The sequence below is a fragment of the Solanum lycopersicum genome, chromosome 9 (assembly GCF_036512215.1).
Source record: "Solanum lycopersicum chromosome 9, SLM_r2.1".
NCBI classification, from domain to species: Eukaryota; Viridiplantae; Streptophyta; class Magnoliopsida; order Solanales; family Solanaceae; genus Solanum; species Solanum lycopersicum.
This window is the reverse complement of record NC_090808.1, coordinates 57,698,835-57,722,185: the sequence shown is the minus strand read 5'-3', so window position 1 is coordinate 57,722,185 and position 23,351 is coordinate 57,698,835. Positions and strand designations below refer to the sequence as shown.

The following is a 23,351-nucleotide window of genomic DNA, read 5'->3' as shown; positions in this document are numbered from 1 at the left end:
TAAATTTATTTTAAAAATAATTTCTTTTACTCATTTCAGCGACAAGAAAAGCATAATCATTAGCATACAAATATTTTTAAATCAAACTATTAATTAGATATACTTTTTTAAAAAGTTTCAGATCTTTTAAACCTATTTTTGTTAAATAAAAAATTGTGGACTGCTTATCGCTCACGCCCAGTCCGCTTTTAATATTCGGAGGATCCACAATGGATAATGATATATTATACTGAAACAATCACTACTTTTAACTTTTGTTGATTAATTAAAGTGTAATTTTTTAAGTAACATAAATTAAGTGTATCTTAAACATGTACTTAACACATTATTTTATGCAAAATTAATTACATAAGATTGCAACTGTATAACATAGATTATCATATTCTTTTTTGGTGATAGATGGACTTATGTTCTAATCATTAAAGTATTTGTACATATATTATAAAAATAATACTACGTGTTAATTGGAAATCCCAAATTATCCAAATATGAATTCATATATTATTAATTATTACTACTATGTCTCTATCAGCTCTATCTTTATCTTATTAACCAATAATTGTTGCAGATATAACCGTACGTAAGGTAATTTTGGCGGGCCCCAACCAAGACAAAGCAACAAATGATGTTATTAAGCAGTTCTTATATGCTTTCATAATCAATTAAGAAGAATTATTAATTGGGTAACTTTCACATATAGCAAATAAAAAAATTATATTTGTATAATATAACAAACTTTACATAATTGCGCTCCATAACAAACATAAAAACTGTATAATTCGCTATACATATAAAAGTGTATAATTCGCTGGCCTATTTCACTGCAATTGTATAATTAGCTTTACATACAGTTGAATCGAATTAAAATGTATGTATATTGCATAATTATAAGTGTATAGCAAGAAGATATATGTTTTTCCCGCTTTATACAAAAACAGAAACACAATATATACACTTCTGTTGTATAAAACTAGAAAAAATTGTATTTCACTGCAATTGTATAATTCGCAATTGTATAATTCTTTGGCCTTTTTCTCTGCAATATTTGAAGTAAAATGTTTGTAAATTATATAATTAAGTGTATAACATGAAGATATACATTTTTGCATGTGTATATACAATTTTCTCTCGCTTTATACAAAACAGAAACAGAAATTATACACTTCTGTGTATAAAGCAAGAGAGGCGAGAATGAGAGAGTGGCGAGCGAGACTTCTGGGAGAGAGACGCCTGGCAAATTTTTGTCAATGTTTGTTATAGAGCACAATTAAATCAAACCCTAGCTATTCAATTTAATTTAGGTTATTAGTTTGCTATTTTATACAATTTTCCCTTATTAATTTTACAATTTAACGCTTTCAAAAACCAAAAACCAAACAAGTAGAAGTTTTTTTCTATAAAAGTCAAACACATCAAAAATTGTTTTTTAATCAAAGTCCTTTTTTTAAAAAAAAGAAAAGATGTTAATACCAATCGACACATGAAATTTGTATGATCACAACCTAATTTGTAGTCACACAACAAAGTTAATAAAATGCAAACTTTCCATGTTCTATTCACATTTCTCAAAATTATTATGTCTGTGTGTCACATTTTCTCAAAAATAATTACGTATGTGTTACACATTTTCTCAAAATAATTGACCAAGAGTATAATATTTAGACCCAAAGAGATGAGTTCAAAACTACTGTTTTACTAAACATTTATACCCTCGCTAATTATGGGCAGGAAAAAAAATTTTGGTTTCTCAATTTGATATTTGATGCCTGTATATATATTGGAATATGAACTAAATCTAAGTCACATACTACATAATCCATTAGTAGATGACATTTTAACTAAAATAATTTCATATTCAAAACTCGAATTTGAGATTAGTGATTAACAATGAAGGAGGTCAATCACTACGTCACAATTCATGTTTGCGCAAAAAAATCAAATATTTCTAAACAATATATAAAGTTCTGTTAGGGCAAAAATGTAAAAGACTCGAGCTGGGAGGAAATAGTAGGAGTAGTTTAGTAGTAATTGATGATAAGCTGCTTGATTGAAACAGGTGGGGAAATGTGTTTATAATGACAGTGAAAGAACTGTGTCCGATGCAATAGTTACAAAAATAAATTTCGTCTTCTTCTTTTATTTTTATTCGAAGATTAAAGGCAAGGTGAGGAGAGAGAGAGAGGGGAGAGAAGGGACCTTATCTCTCTTTGCAAAAGGACGTTAACAATAAAGGCAAAAACCAAGAAAGGAAAGAATAGAAAGAAAGAGGAAAGTATTCATACCCAAAATTGCCCAACTTCTTGCTTTGCTCTCTGCTACTCAATCCATCGTCAGTCGTCTCTCCTTATTTAAACCACACAATAACAGTAAAAGGGTTTCAAAAAGCTACTTTCAGCTAACTCGGAGGTTGTTAAAGACGCTTTTAACAGTAGCAGCCTTTTCTGTGTGTGAGCTTTTGATTTATGGGCGGAGCTAATAAGCTCCAGTGTTATGGTGAGTTTGGGACTGCTTCTTGCGGCTGTGCCTGACCAATTTTGAATTATTTTTGCTTTTTTTTTTTGGGAGATTTGAGCTGCCTACGTCACGATGAATCATTCTGTTCCTGATTTTGATATGGATGATGACTTCTCTCTTCCTGCTTCTTCTGGTATTACCAGAACTAAGAAGTCCGCAATGTAAGTTTTTTTTAATCATTTGAATGAAAGGTTTTATGATTTGTGATTTTGAAGTGGAAGAGAATCTTTGTTTGTTGGTTTCATAGGGCGGAAGAGGAAATCATGGAACTACTGTGGCAAAATGGTCAAGTGGTTATGCAGAGTCAAAATCAAAGATCTCTTAAGAAACCTCACATCGGTAACGGCAGTGGAGGTGGTGGTGATGCGGTTATTCCCTCTGACCAAGCTGTCAGTAGAGAGATCCGTCATGTAGAGGAAACTACTCCACATCATCTGTTTATGCAGGAGGACGAGATGGCCTCGTGGCTTCATTACCCACTCGATGACCCCTCCTTCGAACGTGATCTCTACTCCGATCTCCTATATCCCACGCCCACTTCTACCTTCACCACCGCCGCGCTGCCACGAGAAAACCGTACGTCTACGTTTGAGATCCGTCCACCTCCGCCACAACCATCGCCTGCAGCGCCGATCGGAACGGCTCCTCGACCGCCTATACCTCCTTCTAGGCGCACCGTCACAGAAAATTCAAATCGATTCCAGAACTTCGGACACTTCTCGCGATTGCCTAAAGCAAGGCTAGAACCTGGTCAGGCTAACTTAAGCAAGTCACCAAGAGATTCAACGGTCGTGGATTCAAACGTAACTCCAATTACAGGGCAGGAATCTAGAGTTACACTCATACCTGATAATGTGGTAGCAGTACCCGGCGGAAATGTAGGATGTAGTACAGTAAACGGCAGCACCGGAACTGCGACAGCGTCAACGGCAATTAGGGAACCGACGACTACATGTGATATTTCAATGACGTCATCTCCGGGTGGCTCAGGAAATAGTGTAAGCGCCAGTGCCGAACCACCAGCACCAGCACCAGCACCGTCGCATAAGGGGGCGGCACCAACGGCAACGGCAGCAGCGGATGATCGGAAACGGAAAGGGAGAGAAATGGAGGACGAAGGTCAGAATGAGGTGAGCAGTAATGTTGTTTTCTTCACTTGTAATTCCCAATAACTTGCACCTGTCTATCACAGTCGCTGTCGTTTTTCGTGGCTCGCAAGAATATCTAACTGACGGTGCATTTTAGCGTTACGAGGGATTTTTCTTTGCTACGTCACCGGTTTGTGACGTGACCTGACGTGGCTTCGAGCCGGCAATTTTGTGGCTGTTATTCAGGACACGTGGCGGATCAACTAACCATAAAATAAAGTTTTTATACTGTTTTTAGTTATGAGGTGAAAAGGAAGGAAACATCTAGTATTAGTGGTTAAAATTAATAAGAAGACTCTAGAACCTTTCGAAAATATATATTTTTTTCTTTTATTGACCCCTGTTTTCTAGCAAAGGTCACTGGAGTATTTGGACTTATTTTTGTCCCTTTTTCTGCGTTAAAGAAGAGGGGCGCTGTATATGATCTCCTTGGGAATGTTTTCTGAAATCAGCTTATCTTATATTGTGCTGAATTTTCTGACAGTCTTAAAATCACAGTTTCATATGAGGATAATTTTTTTTTTTTTTTAAAAAATGTCTACTTCCTTAGTGAATTTCATTTTCTGTAGTGGATAAGAAGTATAAAAAAATTATCCCTAGAACTATTAACTTTAAACTTGTCGTGTGATTTCTATACATATGAAGCTATGTTATTAATAATTAAATAAAAAATTTAAACTAGATAATTTTAAGGAGTTCCAATTCTTTTTCCTGTATATATATAACGCAGGGTCATGGATGTGCTAGACTTTCGAATACTAGTTAGGCATTGTTGACCCTTCCACCTTAAATAAAATGAGTTAATGGTAAAACAGTAAATGCATACACTTCCATGCTTCAACTATTCATTGATCTCTATTTATTAAAACTATCATTTCCTACCATAGTAAAAAGTACCTCGATGCTGAGTTGGCAAAATATATGTAGGCAACTCAACATCGATATCTATTTTAATACAAATGGAGTGATAGTTAGGATATTTGACTTGTGAATAACTGTGTTTGTTCCATACCAAACTCATGAGTTAGCGCAAATGTTCTCCTCCATACCAAACACATCTTATTTGCCTTTGAATTCTGTATTTGCTACTGTATACTGGATACTTGCAAGTTTCACATAATAAATCAGAGCGGTGGTAGTTGGTTTTTAGGAGACAACTTTGAGTGGACAAAGAGTAAAATCTCTTTTCCAAGCGAGTTCTCAAAACAATCAAGAAGCATCTCATTTTCTCAACACTCTTAGAACATATAATTCCCATTAAGGACCTGAATATGAGTTGATAACTGTTTGAACAAGATGTATATATACCTCAGTACCATAATGTTTACATCAGATGAAACCCACCTCATAGTTCTTTGCTACTTCTCCTGACACCTTAGTTTTTAGACAGCATTCCATATTGCACCGGGTCAACCTGCAAGTTACTTCTAAATCAATTTGTTCCTCGGAGAGGATCAATAATTTGTTTCAAGCAGAATTCTTTTTTGCGATAAGAAAAGAAGAAAACTTAAATGAAGTAAAGAAAGGAAGTGTGGTACATTTAAGTCTAATTCTAAGGCTACCGACGAGTGGGAGCAATCGAAAACTCAGGAGCACTTGGAAAATCTCATGGTCTATTGATGTATAACTGTAAGAACTACCAGAAGGTGGAAGAAAGAAAATTTCAAAGTGGTGGTGATGAAGGGACACTGGCAATTGCTGGCCACTTTTATCTTCCTCACCAGAATGGTATACACGATCTTACTTTTTGGGAGATCACGTGAACTTTTCTGTTGTATGATTGTCAAACTCAACTTTCCTGATGTGTTGTCTTGTGGGAGAACGACAAGAAACTCCGGAAGCTGAGAACAAATTCTTTCCTTTTTGTTGAGGTTGCTACATTATATGTAACTGCATAACCTGTGAAGCAGTCCGGATGTTACCATAAATCTTATCTTTGATCATTGAGATTCTGCTTCTCATTAATAGATTCTGATGACTCTTACTATTAATGCTTCATTAACTTATGTCTCAATTTCCCTAGGATGCTGAATTTGAGTCTCCTGATACGAAAAAGCAAGCACGCGGTTCAACATCCACAAAGAGATCTCGTGCTGCGGAGGTCCATAATCTTTCAGAAAGGGTATGTGTTGTGCAGTTGTTGATTTGAGGGTTTAGATAATTTAACTGTTTTTGTCGTTTGACTGTTAATCAACATGCGAATGCTCCAATCACCACAGAGACGTAGAGACAGAATAAATGAGAAGATGAAGGCCCTGCAGGAACTCATACCACGCTGTAACAAGGTTTTGGCCTCTTCTTTGAATTCTCTACAATATAGAGAACATATATATAGTTTACTCTCCTCTTCGTATATTAATATATTTAACTTAATCTTTTGTTGAATTTCAGACGGACAAAGCTTCAATGCTTGATGAGGCAATTGAGTATTTGAAATCACTACAATTGCAAGTGCAGGTACATTTATTAACATCCTTTTCATGTATTGCCTCTTCATACATTCCAACCCTTCTTATTCAATTTCTTCATAGTAAAGTATTTGATAGTTCTTCACGAAGAGGGAATAGTTTATTGTAGTCCTATAACTTATTTGGCTTAAACACCAGAAATTTGGATAATTTTACACTTAAAGAACCTCAGTCTCTTAATGCCTGCATCTCAAATATAAATAATAGAAAGTCAAGATATTAAATATTTAGAACTTTTTTTTATGTAAATATTACATTCTTTCATTGTCTGCAAGTCACTATTCATTGCTTTATTTTAATGTTTGTATGTGGTCAAGTCCTATCTTTTCTTTTTTGTAGCCCGTTTGGATATGCTTATTTTAAGTGCTTTTAGGCTAAAATAGCTTTTAAGAGTGTTTGGATTAAAAAGAAGTGCTTTAAAGCACTTGCTTTAACGGAAAAATCATAAAAATAAGCAAACTTGTGACTTTTAAGTCATCAGTCAAAAACCAACCCAAACATGCTCTTAGTAAGTTATGAGTAAGTCAACAACATTTTGTATAAAAACACTTTTTGTATAACACACTTTTTCTTGTTTACAGTATTAGTAGGAAGTAGTTACGGCTACTCAGAGAGCCAGTTGGGGTCGGTCAGAATATCCTTATCTCATAGCACTACACATACTCAAATAAAGAACTGTCTAATAAGACAATCATATAATATCTAAGAAATATCAAATCTGAATTACCAGTATTTGTAATTCATGTAGCAATACCTGGATGATTCTAATCATGTAGCAATACCTGGATGATTCTAATCATGTAGCAATACCTGGATGATTCTAATGCAGTATTTGCAATACTGTCTAGATTTTAAGAACCTGCATGTTAATTAAGTACTACAGTGTTATTCTATTTTTTAGTTTAATTGTCCTAATGGAACCAAATCTCATCTTGTCATTACTTCACACGTTTTTCCTATGCATCTAATTGCATTACGCTTTTCATATATTTTAAGTATTTAAACACATATGTGTGTGTGGGGGGTGGGGGTGTTCCTACCATCATTTTGAATATGAAAGTCTATGCTTCCATTTTTTCTATTGATTCCATAATGTATGTATACAGTATATTTACTTCCACTACATAACGACACTACTATTTAGTTTCCAAATATATACTGCTAAAAGATTACATTTGCTTTTTGTTGAAGGAGGAAACAAATAATTCTAATAAACGAAATAATCCCCTTTTTATAACTAATAGAACAACTAATCACCATTCTTTATTAGCTAAAACTTTTAGTTTCTACACTAATTAAGTTAATTCTACAACCCGTGGTGTTATTTTCATGGTCTTCTTCTTCATCTTCTATATATAAGAATGACCAATGTTTAATGCTTCCTTACTAAGGGCTGGGATAACTAAGCTGGGCCACTTTAGGGCATCCAACGTTTCTTCCCTAAAAACTGCTTGGAAAAACACTTTTGGGCTCCATTAGTGTTTGCTGGAGTGGGTCAAAGTCCCATATTAGTTGGGTGATGGAGTGAAGTCTGCCTATATGTACTTGGACAGTCCTCTCCGCATAAGCTAAAACTTTTGAGGTTGAATTAGGTCAAAATGTTTAATCTTTACATGATATAGAATGTAAATAGACTTCATTTCTAGCAAAGTTAATAGCCATATTTATGTAGCAGATCAATTGTAGGTATCATCTTCTATATTTTCCTAAGTTAGCAAACAATCTATTGTATATATTCATTGCTTATCTTTTGGAACAAGATAACTTCTTCCATCTGATTACATGGTAGTGAGTGAGGTCCTTCCCTGTTTGGACTCCCGGTCCATGTTCTAGTTGGGTCAGAGCGTGAAGGGGTGTTCGAGTGGGTTAATGTCTCGCAATGGTTGGGGAATGGATTGACGGTCTGCTTATATGGATTTAGGCAGTCTTAAGTTGAGTTAGACTTAGGTTTCATATCTTTATATGATATAGAATGTATATAGACTTCATTCCGGTGAAGTACATAACTGTATTTAGATAGCAGGTTTGTGGAATCGTCTTCTATCTCTTTCCTAAGTTAGCAAACCATCTATCGTATTTATTCATTGGTAACCTTTTGGAATAAGATAACTTGCTCCATCTGATTACATGGTATTTGAACCAAATTCATCCCCGTTGGGCACCTGGATTGCGCTCCAATTTGGTTGGGGTGTGAAGGGGTGTTAGAGTGGGTTAAAGTCCTGTAATGGTTGGGTGATAGACTGATAATCTGCTTATATGGATTTGGATAATCTTCCCCTCCTAAGCTAACATTTGGGGTTGAGTTAGGTTTAATTATCATATCTTAATATGGTATAGAATGTGTTGGGTTTTATTTGCACTAAATTTCTTACCATAAATAGGTTTTCCTTGTAGGAAAAGGTTTTGGATTGACTAATCCTTTTCTTGTAGGAAAAGGTTTAGGACTCTATAAATAGAGGCATGTTCCTTCTAACTTAATTAGCATTCACAATGTAGTCTTAAGGGCTTTGAGAGTTTTGGTTAGAGGGAGAATTTGTGGGTCACAAGTTTGTTACACTATCACTTGTGTGAACCTCCCATGTATTCTGAGTGAATTGGTTGAGGTTGTTTCCATCTGTATTCTGTACTCTCATATTTATAGTGGATTGCTCATCTCCTTTGTTGACGTAGGTCGATTGACCGAACCACGTTAAATCTTTGTGTCTTTTGGTATATTTCTCGTTGTCTTCTTACTCGTGGTCTCTCGAGGTTTGCTTTGCTAGCTTCCGCATTTACACCTGCTTATTTTCGATCCTAACAAGTGGTATCAGAGCCAGATTCAATGATGGAGTCAGGTTTAGTGGTTCGATAATCGATGATTGAACCAGGTTAGAAAGATGTGTTCATCTTGGCGGTGTAGTTCTAGCAGTAACCTTTTTGACAGTAATGAAGATTTTGTTGGAGAAATTGTTTCAGAGAGATTCTTTGTGTTGAGACATAAATTTTGCAATGGAGATCATGGAGAGGAGAAGCAAGTTGTTGAAGATTAAGTCAAGAAGGTGGACAAATTTATTTTGTCAGAAATTTAGGCCAAGGGAGAGATTTGTTGGGTTTTATTTGCCTAAATTTCTTACCATAAATAGGTTTTACTTGTAGGAAAAGATTTTGGATCAACTAATCCTTTTCTTGTAGGAAAAGGTTTAGGACTCTATAAATAGAGACATGTTCCTTCTAACTTAATCAGCATTCACAATGTAGTCTTAAGGTCTTTGAGAGTTTTGGTTAGATGGAGAATTTGTGGGTCACAAGTTTGATACGTTATCACTTGTGTGAACCTCCCATGTATTCTGAGTGAATTGGTTGAGGTTGTTTCCCTCTGTATTCTGTACTCTCATATTTATAGTGGATTGCTCATCTCCTTTGTTGACGTAGGTCGATTGACCGAACCACGTTAAATCTCTGTGTCTTTTGGTATATTTCTCGTTGTCTTCTTACTCGTGGTCTCTCGAGGTTTGCTTTGCTAGCTTCCGCGTTTACACCTGCTTATTTTCGGTCCTAACAAGTGGTATCAGGTCCAGATTCAATGACGGAGTCAGGTTCAGTGGTTCGATAATCGATGATTGAACCAGGTTAGAAAGATGTGTTCATCTTGGCGGTGTAGTTCTAGCAGTAACCTTTTTGACAGTAATGAAGATTTTGTTGGAGAAATTGTTTCAGAGGGATTCTTTGTGTTGAGATATAAATTTTGCAAAGGAGATTATGGAGAGGAGAAGCAAGTTGTTGAAAATTAAGTCAAGAAGGTGGACAAATTTATTTTGTCAGAAATTCAGGCCAAGGGGGAGATTTGTTGGGTTTTATTTGCCCTAAATTTCTTACCATAAGTAGGTTTTCCTTGTAAAAAAAAGGTTTTGGATTGACTAATCCTTTTCTTGTAGGAAAAGGTTTAGGACTCTATAAATAGAGGCATGTTCCTTCTAACTTAATTAGCATTCACAACGTAGTCTTAAGGGCTTTGAGAGTTTTGGTTAGAGGGAGAATTTGTGGGTCACAAGCTTGATACGTTATCACTTGTGTGAACCTCCCATGTATTCTGAGTGAATTGGTGGAGGTTGTTTCCATCTGTATTTTGTACTCTCATATTTATAGCGGATTGCTTATCTCCTTTGTTGACGTAGGTCGATTGACCGAACCACGTTAAATCTTTGTGTCTTTTGGTATATTTCTCGTTGTCTTCTTATTCGTGGTCTCTCGAGGTTTGCTTTGCTAGCTTCCGCGTTTACACCTGCTTATTTCCGATCCTAACAGAATGTATATAGACTTTTATTCCTCTAAAGTACATAGCCATTTTTAGAAAGCAGATTTGTAGGAATCAACTTCTATCTCTTTCCTAAGTTAACAAACAATCTATTGTATTTCTTCGTGCTTACCTTTTGGAATAAGATAATCTCTCCATCTGATTACATGTTGTAAGAGTCAAGTCCATTCCCATTTGGGCATCTGATCCACACTCTAGATGGACCTGGGTGTATAAGGAGTTAGAGTGGGTTAAAGTCCAAGTTGGTTGGGAATGGACTGCTGATATGCTCATATGGACTAGGTAATCCTCCCTATGAGTTAGCTTTTGGGGTTGAGTTAGATGAGGCAACAATAATCTTTATAGTGTTAATTCTTTCCTAGTTCCATCATTGCTCATAAAAGAGCAGTTCACCTTGTAATATGTGCATTTAAGTGCTTAATTTGTTTGTAGCACACTTCAAATTCCATGAAGGTGCTCAAGTGTTATTATTGAATTTCAGTTGGACGTGAATGGAAATGTAACTCCTTCGCTGAAACACTAAACCTATATCTTTCACCTTAGTGTATTTGAATATATAGATAAAATAGACCAATGTACATCTTCAATGTTACGTCGTGAATATTTAAGGATCACTGATCATATTCTCACTGCCTTTAACCTCCTCTTCCAAAAGTGACATTCCTTGCTTGTCAAAAATAAAGTTCATTATTCTCCTTATTTACCTGCGTTTCCAGCTCAGACTTTGTCTGAGCTGGTGTACATTTGTTCAGTGACAAGGAAGTTTATTGGAGTTACTCGACTAATCTCTGGTTGTTTAATATGCATGCTGAACTGAGTTGTTGATGAAGCCATGTACTCCTGTTTGTTATTGTCTTGAAATGGATTTGTACTCGCATTGGAGTGTAGTTTGATCAAATCTGTTTGTCTACAGATGATGTCCATGGGATGTGGCATGGTCCCGATGATGTATCCTGGAATGCAGCCGTACATGCCGCCAATGGGAATGGGCATGGGTATGGGGATGGGGATGGATATTGGCATGAACAGGCCAATGGTGCCATATCCACCTCTATTACCAGGTACAGCGATGCAGAATGCAGCTGCAGCAGCACAAATGGGTCCTAGATTTTCTATCCCTCAATTTCATTTGCCACCAGTTCCAGTACCAGATCCATCCAGAATGCAAGCCTCAAGTCAGCCAGATCCAATGCTAAATTCACTTGTTTCACATAATTCGAACCAGCCAAGACTTCCGAATTTTAGTGATCCATATCAGCAGTTTTTTGGTCTCCAGCAAGCGCAAGTTGCATTACCGCAGGCAAGCCCTTCCTCTTCTACTTGGTCCTTAACTCATTTCATAGCGACTATGTCAATATAGTCGACATAATGAACAAATCTACTTGTTGCTTATCATGATATCTATGTCCATGTAGAGACCACAGACAACAAGTTTACTCTTTGCATCTTGTGATGACGATTTGTTTTCACCTTGGTCATTGCCTTATTGGTCAATAGCACTTCACAGAAGATTGTGTTGCTAGATTAAATTTATTCTCCAAACGAAACAGATACTCTTGCTTCTTCTATGAAACTTGCCAAATTGAGTTTTTACTTAAATGAGTGTCTATAGGATGATTGCAGCTTGAAACAGTCCAAGCATGTTCCTCCTTTCCTTTCAATGTGATGTATATGTTTTCTCTAGTGATCTGTCATTTTATAAAACTTGGCTTTTAAATGCAGAATCAGGCAGTAGAACAGCCCAGTAATAGTAAATCCGGCAGCAGCAAAGAAGTTGGAAATCCAGGCAATCATCAATCTGGCAAGCTTACCCTTCAGATCTTAATTGTTTATTTATAATATATATGCCATACCGTGTTGGTTCTATACAACAAACTGGAGAAAGAGAGAATTAAAATTTAAACCTCATTGAGTTGTTATCTATTTGCAGGTTAACTAGCTGGAAGCGAGAACGTTTGCCAGAAACTAAATTTTGTAGCGTAAGAGGAACATCAAGTGCAGGTTGATACAAATATAGCATCACTAACTTGTAATTATTACTAGAGTATCCATTTTGCTTTTACATATTGTGGCCCTGAAATCGCATTTCCATGTGGCATATGCGGATATAATTTGAGGCCAGTGTTTCAACGGCATATGTGATCTTCAACCATTTCCTGGCTTATGATTCTTCTTAACCCCAAATTCATCTGTCTGCTGCCCCTTTTAACTGCTGCAGAAATTGATGAATGATGATCATAAACATATTCATGATAATTCTCAGTCTCTGATGCACCAAAATGAGGTATGCATTGACTGTATTACTGATATCTCTCTACTAATTTGTGCAAGGCAACATATGCTATCAAAATGAGCCACTTTTTTCCCTCCAAAATGCGTAAAGTCCAAATTAATTAATTAACCTAAATGAATATGAATTAAATTCAATCTTCCTCTATGAAGTTAACCCAATAAAATTTGTATCTTCGAGATTTATTCACGTGTAGACCTGTCGAAACTTGACGATGAGACTTGAAATATTCACGGATGTGTTCTAATTTTTGTGGCTTCAATAGTAGTTATTTCTTGTTGTTGCATTCTATCTAGGCCACTATTTGCAAGTAACCTACATGTATATTTGAAATAGAAGGGTCTTACCAAGTAATCACCTTTTCTTAGTGCAACATTGTATCACAAGGAATAAGAAGAAAAAAATTGATTACAACATTTGAACCAAAAAAGAATATTCACTTTCCTTTGGAATTCAAAAGGGATTAAAATTTGCTCCAAAGAGATCTCATTCAATATGGTAGTTTTCCAATTAACGAGTCAACTACTTGGAAATCGTTAAGTTGTCAATGATTTTGTTCAAATTACCATGGAAGAAAACTCTCTAAAAGACTTCCCTCAATTCATAGTCAAATTTAGGGATCCCATTATTACCTCACATGTTCTAAAATATCCTTCTTTCCTTAAGTCGTTGCTTCATACTTTCCCTATTTATTGAAGTTAGCCATTTTTTTATCGCCAATACTTACGCGCTTATAGTAAAATTCATAGCTCGTTGTGGAAAAAATTAAAATTGCATACCGTTTGATTTTTTTGAAATTAGAAATAGGGTGGTTCAGTGTTATGGTTAACAACCAAACCAAACCGCAATCCGAATCAAACCGATTAAAAAAAATTGATATTCGATTTAGTTTGGTTGGGTTTGATTTTTAAAATTTTGAAAGTTGATACTATTGTTAGCTTCTTAATGTTATGTAAATTATGATGAATGACAATTAAGACACTAGTCACAATTCTCGCAATCATGGAGATCCAACATGGAAAGCAATATATTTTGATTCTTACAATTAAGTCAAAGATTCAAAATATGCTGACCAGACAAGGAAATAAATGAAGCCAACCAAGTTAAGCAAGATGAAGAAGCAAATCGTTGAGGACCAAGATCTGCTGATCAGACAAGATCCAACAAAATCAAGAAAGAAAAGTCCAAAACAAAAGTGGCTTCAAGAAGGAAAAGAGTAATTGTCTAAGCTGCACTGGAATGGAAGACATCAATTTAAGGACCAAATAAGGAAAGGAACATATGACTGATCAACACTGCAAGGAAACTTTAAAATAGACAAAACATTCGCACACTTGGGCAGAGATCAAATTAGAATCAACAAGAAAAAGAGAAAACCATGAATCAAGCCAGAAGTAAAGACAATTAGTGATATTTTAAGGAGAAGATCAAACTAGCAAAGGAAAGCAGAGAAAACGATTTACTGCATTAATGCAAATCAACTAAATCGACTCAATCAAGGACATCCTAAACCGAACAAATCACATCGCAAGAAATGAGGGACAATTCAGTCACTATGGATACTGAACTTCAAAAAGAAAAAACAAAGTATCAATGGAAAGGAGTATCAACAGTGATTAACTAACCAATCACGAAAATTCTAATCTCACGACTGGAAGGAAAATCGCTTTAACAAAGGAAGCAGTTGCACAAACAAAGGAAGCAGATTCTCACATGAAAAAAGAATTAAACAAGATCAAAAGAAATTAGCAGATGACAACTAGCCAACTTCTGATTCAAGGCAGAAATTAACTTGGCATGTCGAAGCAAATCAAATGAAATCTTGCTCAATCAAAATATCATTACAAAAGCCTTGATCAAAGGAAACTCCCTTGGGTTTTCCAAATAGAGCTAAACTACGCCTTAATATTCAGCCTATAAATGAAGACCTCAGAAGACCAAGAAAATCACGCACTTTACTTGAACTTATATTGTAATCTTCTTTTATCTTTTATAAACTATGTACACCTTTGAGTGAACAATTGTAAAGAAAAGAAAAAGAAAGATCCGAGTGTAAATTATACAAGTAGAGGTTGTGTCAGAGAAGAAGGTCTGATTTGCATATCAGATGGACTCTTAATCGTAACATTCTGTAACACTCAAGTTCTCAACAAGCTCTTAAGGAAGCCCTTGTAGCCCAATGGGACTGGACCAGGCACCACATCAATGATCCAAACGAGTTTAAAATCATTCTGTGTTATTTACTTACTATAAGTTATTATTACTGTTTATCTGTTTTACTAACGTGCAGGTGAGTCGACTTACCAGAGCAGGAAGTCGACTTAAGGGAATTTTAATTCACCCCCTCCCCCTCTTGACTTTCAACTATTTGGTTTGGTTTTACTAAAAAAACAACCGTAAAATAACCAAACCGAACCAATAAATTAGAAATATAAATTTTATAATTATTTTATATTATTCACAAATAAATTAAAAATATTTTGTGAAACTTTATCATTTTCTCAAGCACAACACTTTAGCCCAAGTATAACAATCTCAAATCCAAGTCCATCAATATTCATTTTAGTCTTTACCTACTGTATACATAAAATAGTTATCCTTTTTCTTAAATGAATCACTTTGTTTGTGTAATGATAACTCTAATACAATTTAATTGCTTGACTGAACCAATACTAGCCTTTTTGTAGATTGTTTTTGTGTCTATCGAGATATATACGTTCTCAAAAGAATTAGTACTTCCAAATCGAACAAATCAGAAAAATTGAACCAAATCGACAATAACCAAACTGGTAGTTATTCTTTTTTGCTTGGTTTGATTTGATAGAAATATAAAAACTATAGCAAAATCCAAATTCCTTCTACATTGCTATAGTTTTATTTATTTATTTATTATTGAACTCAACTTCAGATTTTTCATCTTTTGATTTCTCCAATTATGTTTTACCAAAGTAGCCTCTGTTTTTTTCCAAAACAATGTTGTGCAATCTTGATTTCCAACCACGACAACAAATTTAATGATAGAGAGATGACATACCCTTTCCTTGATAATAAGCAAAATTCGCGTGTCAAAGTTCACACCGTGAAAGTTCATCTTCCGGTGATTGGCGTCTCCCGCTTATAAGAATGATGTTTGACATTCCCCTTCATCTCTTACAATACTTGACAAACGAAAATGAAGGATGTTATTAACTTTAATTTTTAAGTGAGAAAAGGGTATTAATACTTGTCTTGGGCGAAGAGGCATTTCTTGAACCAATAGCCAAGTCACACATAGTCTTTGGGGAATTTTTCAATTTTTTATCATAGTTGATTCAAAAAATGAAGGAAGTATCTACATTGGGTAAAATATTTAGCTTGTCCACCATATATGGTAGGACGAATGATAGACACGTGACATATATAATGAATCAAGGATATTTAAAGAGTGATGAATTGACAGTTTTGAAGGTGTGTTCGATGAATCTCAATCCCGACTTATTACTGAAATCGTAAAATGACCATCATCGTAAAAAAGCCAGAAACTTGTTTCCCATAGAGTGGAAAGGATTGTTTGCCGATGATGTGGCAAAGGAAAAATATGCTAGATATATGTGTTTGTTATCACATAAGTAACATAGAGATATTAGTTAGTATAACTAACGATATTTTCACGCGGAATAAGAAAATTGAATATATTACTTTAGGGCTCAAGTGAAACTTTTCTTTTGATTGATGTATGACTTTGTTATCTATAATTAATAGTTATAACACAACTGTGCATTGGACATTCATCACTAAGAAACTGTCAAAAACGGCGGTCAAAAGCGACGGATTGTGTCGCTTTTATGGTCAAAATCGATTGACAAATGGTGCAGTTATGTTTGTCGCTTTTTGGCTCGACGCTTTTCAAAAAGCGACGGACAACGTCGTTAAAAAATGACGAACTGCAATGCGTTTTGATTATTTTTCCAAAGAAAAACGACACAGTCTGTCGCTTCTTTTATATTTTTATTTATTTATTTTCAATAAGCGAAGCAGTCCCTCGCTTTTCTGGAAATTAATATTTTAAAAATCCCATAATTGCGATGGATTAAAGGACATTGTCCATCGCTTTGTAGAAATTTATATTTTAAAAATCTCAGTAAAGCGACAGACTAAAGAACATTGTTCATCACTTTAAAAATAATTTTTAAAAATATCCAGAAAAGCGACGGACTAAAGGACCGTGTCCGTCGCTTTTCAGGGTTTATTTTTAAAAAAATAATGCAAAAAAAATAACTGACAAAATCATCCTATGTGTCGTTTTTTCTGCAATTTTTTGACAGCAGAATCTTGCAATTTCTGCTACCCACTTGCAAATGCATATCAATTCAATTCAATTCATATTCATCAGCTCAATCAAACAACAATCTAAACATCACACAACATATAAAACATCAAACTTAATTCAATTTTCAAAAACATCTAAATCACAACAAAAACTTATAAAGTTATTCAAAATTAGTTTTAAAAAGTTCATAAAAAAGACCTAAACTATGGAGTGCGATGTACAAAATCATAATCCTCGTCACTGTCGTCATCGGTGTCCTCGGCAGGGGAAGACGTAGTAAGCCGACGAGCGAGGTTCAATACTTGTTCTTTGATTTCTTGAAGGGTCGCACTCATGCTTTGTCGTTCAGCTACTCTTTTCCGTTGACTCTGCTAGTGCCATGTAAGTTGCGCTATTTGAGCCAACATAGCAACAATCTGAACACAATCAAGTGTCTCGATTTGACTTGACGATCTAATACCTTCTAAGTTTGACTAGAGTTTTCTTACATCGTTTCAATATCATAGACCATAGACTTTACCCTTTTGTGTCCCTCTACGTTCTCTGTCCAAATTTTGGTGGACAGTTCATGTGTCATTTGAACCTAACTATCTAGATTCTCAGCGATGTACTAATGTAACTCATTCCTCATATTAAATATAAAAATTGACATCAATATAATATACATATTATAAATATAATCACTATTAATATATATCATTCATTAAATAACTTTAAAAAGTTCATTCGGCCCTTTACTCGATCCACACATCCAGATCCGACTCATTTTTTCTTCTTTACCTGAGTGTTCTTGAAAACCTCCGGTTCAATGGGAGTGCACCTCAATTATTTTTCCTACAAATAAAAATTCAAAATTTAGAACGATATATAAAAATCAAGGTAACTAATTATTTGATTAAAAATTTGAATTTGAACTCACAATCTCTCTTGTAATTGTTTCAGCGGTCTTTGCACCCCTGTGTGCAACGAGCAACCCTTTACCTCTAGCCTTTTTGGCTTGTTCAGACATTGCCTTAAACTTATTTGTGTTTCAATACAAACGCAAATCATCAAATACATGAGGCAACATCCAACCCTACTGTTGATCAGTATATTAAGTTCAAATTAATTAAGGTCAATAAGATTTTCAAATACTTTAAAATTCTAATTAAATTCAAATAAAATCCAAGTTCTAATAAGAATAGAAATAAAATTCTAATTAATTAAGGTAAACAAAATTTCAATTTCATATTCCTAATTAAGTTCAAATTATAGTAAATTCAAGTTATAATTAGTTATAAGTTCTAATTAAGTTGTAAATCAAATCTTTAAAATCTCAAATTCAAGTGACTTTTAAAATTTCAAATTCAAACTATTAGTCATAAATCTCAAATATAATTTGAACTAGTCCTAAATTTAATATTAAAACTAATCTTGAAATTAAAAATTCAAACAAGTCCTAAAATCACAAAATCTAACTAGTGCTAAAATTCTAAACTCAAACTAGCTAACTATTTCTAATCTCAAATTCAAACTATTACACCTAAAATCTCAATAATAATTGAAACTCTAGTTAGTCCTAAAATCCAAAAATCAAACTAACTCAAATAATACCCAAATTCAAACAACTCCTTAAATACCTTAATTCAAACTAATCCTACAATCCCAAAATTAAACTAATTAACTCAAGAAATACTCAAATTCAAACAAATCCTAAGATATCCTAATTCAAAATAACCCTAACATTAAAATTTTCAATTCATTCACTAAATAATAATTCATAATTTAAACTAACAATCAATAAACACAAAATTAATAAACTAATTATAATCTAATAACAAACAACATCAAATATAGTTCAAATTGAATTTTGTTTATAAAGAAAACTCAACCTTAAAAGGAGAAGGAGAGATGAAGAGAGAGGGGAAGGAGGTGGTGGCGACAGCTTCGACAGGTGAAGCTCGCGGCGACAACTCCTCACGACTCTTACCGGCAGCCACAATAGGCGGAGGGACATCAGTGACGGAGTGAAGAAGGAGAGAAGAGAATGTGACAAATGAACAAGGGGGGGGGGGGGGGACATATATTTAATGAAAAGTAACAGACAACATCTCTAAGTCCATTGCTTTTCATTAAATAGTTAATCGAACATTTTGACCAAAACGTGACGGACACAGAGACCCTATCCGTCGCTTATTTAAAATATTTGACCAAAAAGCAACAGACATAAAGATGTTGCCCATCACTTTCATAAAAAAATAATTAGTAAAATAGAATATTTCGAAAGCGATGGCCGCGTGACTATTGTTAAATTTATATATAATTATTTTTAATTAAAAGCGATGGACAATTACTATCTATCTATATATATATTAAATAAATAATTATTAATTATATATATATTTGACGCAAAAATCTGCAGAAAAAAGTGACGCACTAGGAGATATCGTCCTTTGCTTTTTGTAAAATAATTTTTTAAAAAATAATTTTTATTAAAAATAGACGAACTGTGTGACATATGACACGCTTTTTGGGGCGACGCCGTTCGTCGCTTTTTGGTGCGATGACGTCCGTTATTTTTAGCAGTTTTGTAATAGTTACTAAACGGTACTAATGAAATATATTGATATTCTTGTGCTCTAAGCTCTCTATATTTTACGTATTTTCGACAAAAAAATTATATTCTGAAACGTCTCCGGATCTCAAACCCATCACACTCAAACTTTCTTGGTTAAAGAGAAAAAACCTATAGTTTCATAGCTCTATTGCTTTATATGACTTTCTTTATTTTTTTAATGTCTTCATTTTATATTTGATTAACTTATAAGCGAATATAATTAACTGCTAATAATCAAATCTACGAGTAACTATATCAATGTGTGTCCGTGATTTCCCCTCGCAATTTCTTATACTTTTACAGGCTGTTTGGTTATGGTATAAGAGGGCATGTTGTTCATGTATAAAACATTGTATTTGTTTTATTATGTTTGGTAAAAAGTTTTTTATTAGGTTGAAAAGTCAAAGTGACTTATACTATGTTTGGTTGATAAGTTCTAAATATTGTATAATAGTTATTCATGTATTAATTTAATACGCTGTTGTAGATAATAAAATTCACGTCGAGAAAACAATAATCAGGAACAAAAAATTATAGCAACAATCAATTTATTATTTCAAATGCTAGTGATAAATTCTCTATGATTCCTCTGAATTCTCCTTTACAAATATAAATTCAAGGGCTTTAAAGCTTGATCTTGCACTTGAAATTTATCTTGATCTTAATCTCTATCTTGATCTTGATCTTGGACTTGAACTTGAACTTGGAGTTGAACTTTATGTTGAACTTTATCTTGATCTTGAACTTGAACTTGAACTTTAACTTTAACTTGATCTTGACTTCTAGTTGAATCCAAGGGCTTCGAGTTTGATCTTGAATTCGACGATCTTGATCTTTATCGTTCTCGATCTTGATCGTTCTCGAAACTTGAATGATTGAATTCTTGAACTTGTAGAGAAATCTGCAGCTTTGACCCACAAGCTTTCTCTATCTTCTTGTTAAAATTGTTGGTCCTCTTTTCTGAATTATGAGACCTCTATTTATAGTTTTAGAATAGAGGAGTTGTGATTGGAACAAGACTCCCTTCGACCAATCAGATTTAAGTGAAATATCATATGAAATTTATGGAGCGGACTTTAATTAAATTCATATCTATCTAAATTTAAATAATAAATTAATTATATTAATCCATAATATTTATTTGGATTAATATAAATTAATATAATCTGAATTATTTAATACATTTATATTTAAATGAATTTTTAATTGATTACAAATGCCTCTGCTTCAAATCTTGTCGAAGTACACATATGTTATGATTGAAGACAAGGCTTGTTGAAGTATCTAGTAAATTATCTAATAAAAATCGCATGAAGCAACATTTATGTTTCACTGAGGCTACACGATGGAGAGTCACAATACAAGAGCTTTATTTTGAGGTGTGAAGAGAGGATACATATTCCCATCCTAAGAAAGGTAAATTTATGGTATTGTTAAGACGAAACAGGATATATATAAATCCCCACCTTAAGAAGGGTAACTATGATATTCTTAAGACGAAAAAGAATAGTTATAAATTCAGGGGTGGCTCGACAGTGTTAAAAAAATATATACCTTAGGCCCCCAAATTTAAGGGGCCTTATTTTTAATAATAGTAGGTTATAAGGTATTATTTTTTAACATATATTGAATACTATTTTTTTTAAAAAAGTAAGTTTTTCATGAATGAAGAAATCAATTATATAAAAGTTATTAACAGTTCAAATTTAGGGCCCCGTTTGATTTTTTGCTTTAAGCCAAAAATATGCATGAGCTGCTCCTGTATAAATCCCTCCTTAAGAAGGGTAACTTTATTTATTCTTAAGGCGAAAGAGGATAGATATAAATCCCTGCCTTAAGAAGGGTAACTTTATGGTATTCTTAAGGCGAATGCGGTTAGATGTAAATCTCCGCCTTAAGAAAGGTAACTTCATGGTATTCTTAAGGTGAAAGCGGATAGATGTAAATCCCCGCCTTAAGAAGGGTAAATTCACGGTATTCTTAAGGCGAAAACGGATAGATGTAAATCTTCACCTTAAGAAAGGTAACTTCATGGTATTCTTAAGGCGAAAGCGGATAGATGAAAATCCCCGCCTTAAGAAAGGTAACTTCATGGTAATCTTAAGGCGAAAGCGGATACATGAAAATCTTCGCCTTAAGAAAGGTAACTTCATGGTGTTCTTAAGGAAGCGGATAGATGCAAATCCCCTCCTTAAGAATAACAAAGAGCTTTATTGATAATGACAACTTTTTTATATCTATTATATGCCTAAGTTTGTTGCTAACGACCTCCTTTTATACCTTGCAGTTTGAAGAAATGACAACTTTTTAGGAATACATTTCTCTGTCCACCAGACTTGGGCATCTTATAGTTGAGACTAATGAAGGGAGAGAGAAAACACGATTTTTGACTCATGCTCCACTAGTTGGTCGATATGCAAATCCATGGCCTTCTTTGGAAAATCTATTTCATATGGCGAATTGGAAGTCGATGCATACTCATACTTCCAATAATCTACTCAAGTTGTGGTCTCTTCAAGCGCCAGATCATCACCACGCTACATTGCAACTCCTCTTCCAAGTTTAGGGTGTCGCATAATTCAAGGTGAAATACGATGCGGGAACACAATGGTAGTTGAGGGAGAATATCATCATATTCCAGGGTATTGGGAATGGACTGAGGATATACTTGGTAGAAGCCAAGAGGTACTGGTTACAACCCAAATTTATGATGTTGTTTATGCATCTTTATTCACTTATGACCGTAACTCATACATTTTTCAAGAGTTTTTTGAGGCTTGGTGTCCAAAAACCAATACACTTCTTACATCTGTCGGAGAATTATCTATTTCTCTATGGGACTTACATATTCTTGGGGGTTTGCCTATTTCGGGTTCACTTTATGAGAAAATAGTGCCTGAGGCCAAAGAACTTATGGTTTATGATGAAAAGAGGACCAAGTACATTCCTCAGATTTGTGAATATTTATTAGGGGCATTACATCATCTTTGGGGGATTAGTTAAGAAGTATCCTATAGCAAGTGGATAAGCTTTTGGTGTAAGAAACCTCAGAGGTATGAAGCTGCTCCACCGAGGGAGGAAAAGAACTCTTCTCGCCCCGAATCTACCCATAATCCTAGTGGGAACTTACCTGATACAAGAAGGTGGTCACATGCTGAAGAAAGGGTGTTCTCTGGACTTAGAGTGAGAGATGACAAAACAGATGAAACATATCTAGATGCTTTTTTGTCTTGTTGGTTGTGTGCTTTCGTCCTTTCCAATAAAGAGGGTGAGTTTGTACGTCCGGGGAATTTCAAGATGGAAAGCTTGAAGATGTGCAGGAGGAATATTAATCTTGCAATTATGGTATTAGCTAGCAATTACAATGGTTTAAATAAGATATCCTCTTTACCTCAACTTGATCAAATTAAAGTGTACTTCCCCATCCACTATGTTTATGGTTGGCTTGTTAATTACTTCAAGACTCATTATGCATTTCCTGATGGCCCATTTATTCCTACTGTTGTAATATATTCTGGAGAGGGTGGTGCAAGTTATTTGATAACATTGATGCGAGAAAACTCATTCATGGTGGGGAGAATGTGAGTTAGACATCTACTATGTTGGATAAGACGTACCCTTACTTTCATGCGGATAATGATTGTGCACCAGAGTTGGAGTCAAGTTAATTCATGAGTATTCGCTTTAACTATCTTCCTCTTTGATGTAGAGATTCATTCATTATTGAACCAT

The 23,351-nt window shown here is 34.4% G+C and overlaps 1 protein-coding gene and 2 long non-coding RNA genes across 4 annotated transcripts; 1 reads left to right on the top strand and 2 right to left on the bottom strand.

The window, feature by feature from the left end:
* Positions 1-2,017: 2,017 nt before the first annotated feature.
* Positions 2,018-3,498, bottom strand: LOC138338109 (uncharacterized). The gene is made up of 2 exons (XR_011211434.1): positions 3,361-3,498; positions 2,018-3,261 (listed from the first exon to the last, which is right to left on the bottom strand). It is a non-coding gene; the product is annotated as an uncharacterized lncRNA (long non-coding RNA).
* LOC101264668 (transcription factor PIF1) lies at positions 2,314-12,731 on the top strand. Of its 2 annotated transcripts, none has more exons than XM_004247061.5 (8): positions 2,314-2,675; positions 2,762-3,644; positions 5,686-5,784; positions 5,882-5,947; positions 6,054-6,119; positions 11,338-11,724; positions 12,147-12,225; positions 12,355-12,731. In XM_004247061.5, the coding sequence occupies exons 1-8, from the start codon at positions 2,587-2,589 to the stop codon at positions 12,357-12,359; spliced, it is 1,674 nt and encodes a 557-aa protein (XP_004247109.1). In that variant the 5' UTR covers positions 2,314-2,586; the 3' UTR covers positions 12,360-12,731. The 2 variants fall into 2 exon arrangements, with proteins under 2 accessions (XP_004247109.1, XP_069144842.1); XM_069288741.1 differs by having other exon boundaries at positions 2,534-2,675; positions 12,147-12,210.
* LOC112942116 (uncharacterized) lies at positions 12,214-15,901 on the bottom strand. The gene is made up of 2 exons (XR_003248066.2): positions 15,749-15,901; positions 12,214-12,636 (listed from the first exon to the last, which is right to left on the bottom strand). It is a non-coding gene; the product is annotated as an uncharacterized lncRNA (long non-coding RNA).
* Between the last annotated feature and the right edge of the window lie 7,450 nt (positions 15,902-23,351).

Coding starts and splice junctions, on each gene's coding strand:
- LOC101264668 (XM_004247061.5), top strand. CDS start 2,587: ATGAATCATTCTGTTCCTGATTTTGATATGGATGATGACTTCTCTCTT. Junction 5,948..6,053: donor TCATACCACGCTGTAACAAG/GTTTTGGCCTCT, acceptor GTTGAATTTCAG/ACGGACAAAGCTTCAATGCT. Junction 6,120..11,337: donor CACTACAATTGCAAGTGCAG/GTACATTTATTA, acceptor GTTTGTCTACAG/ATGATGTCCATGGGATGTGG.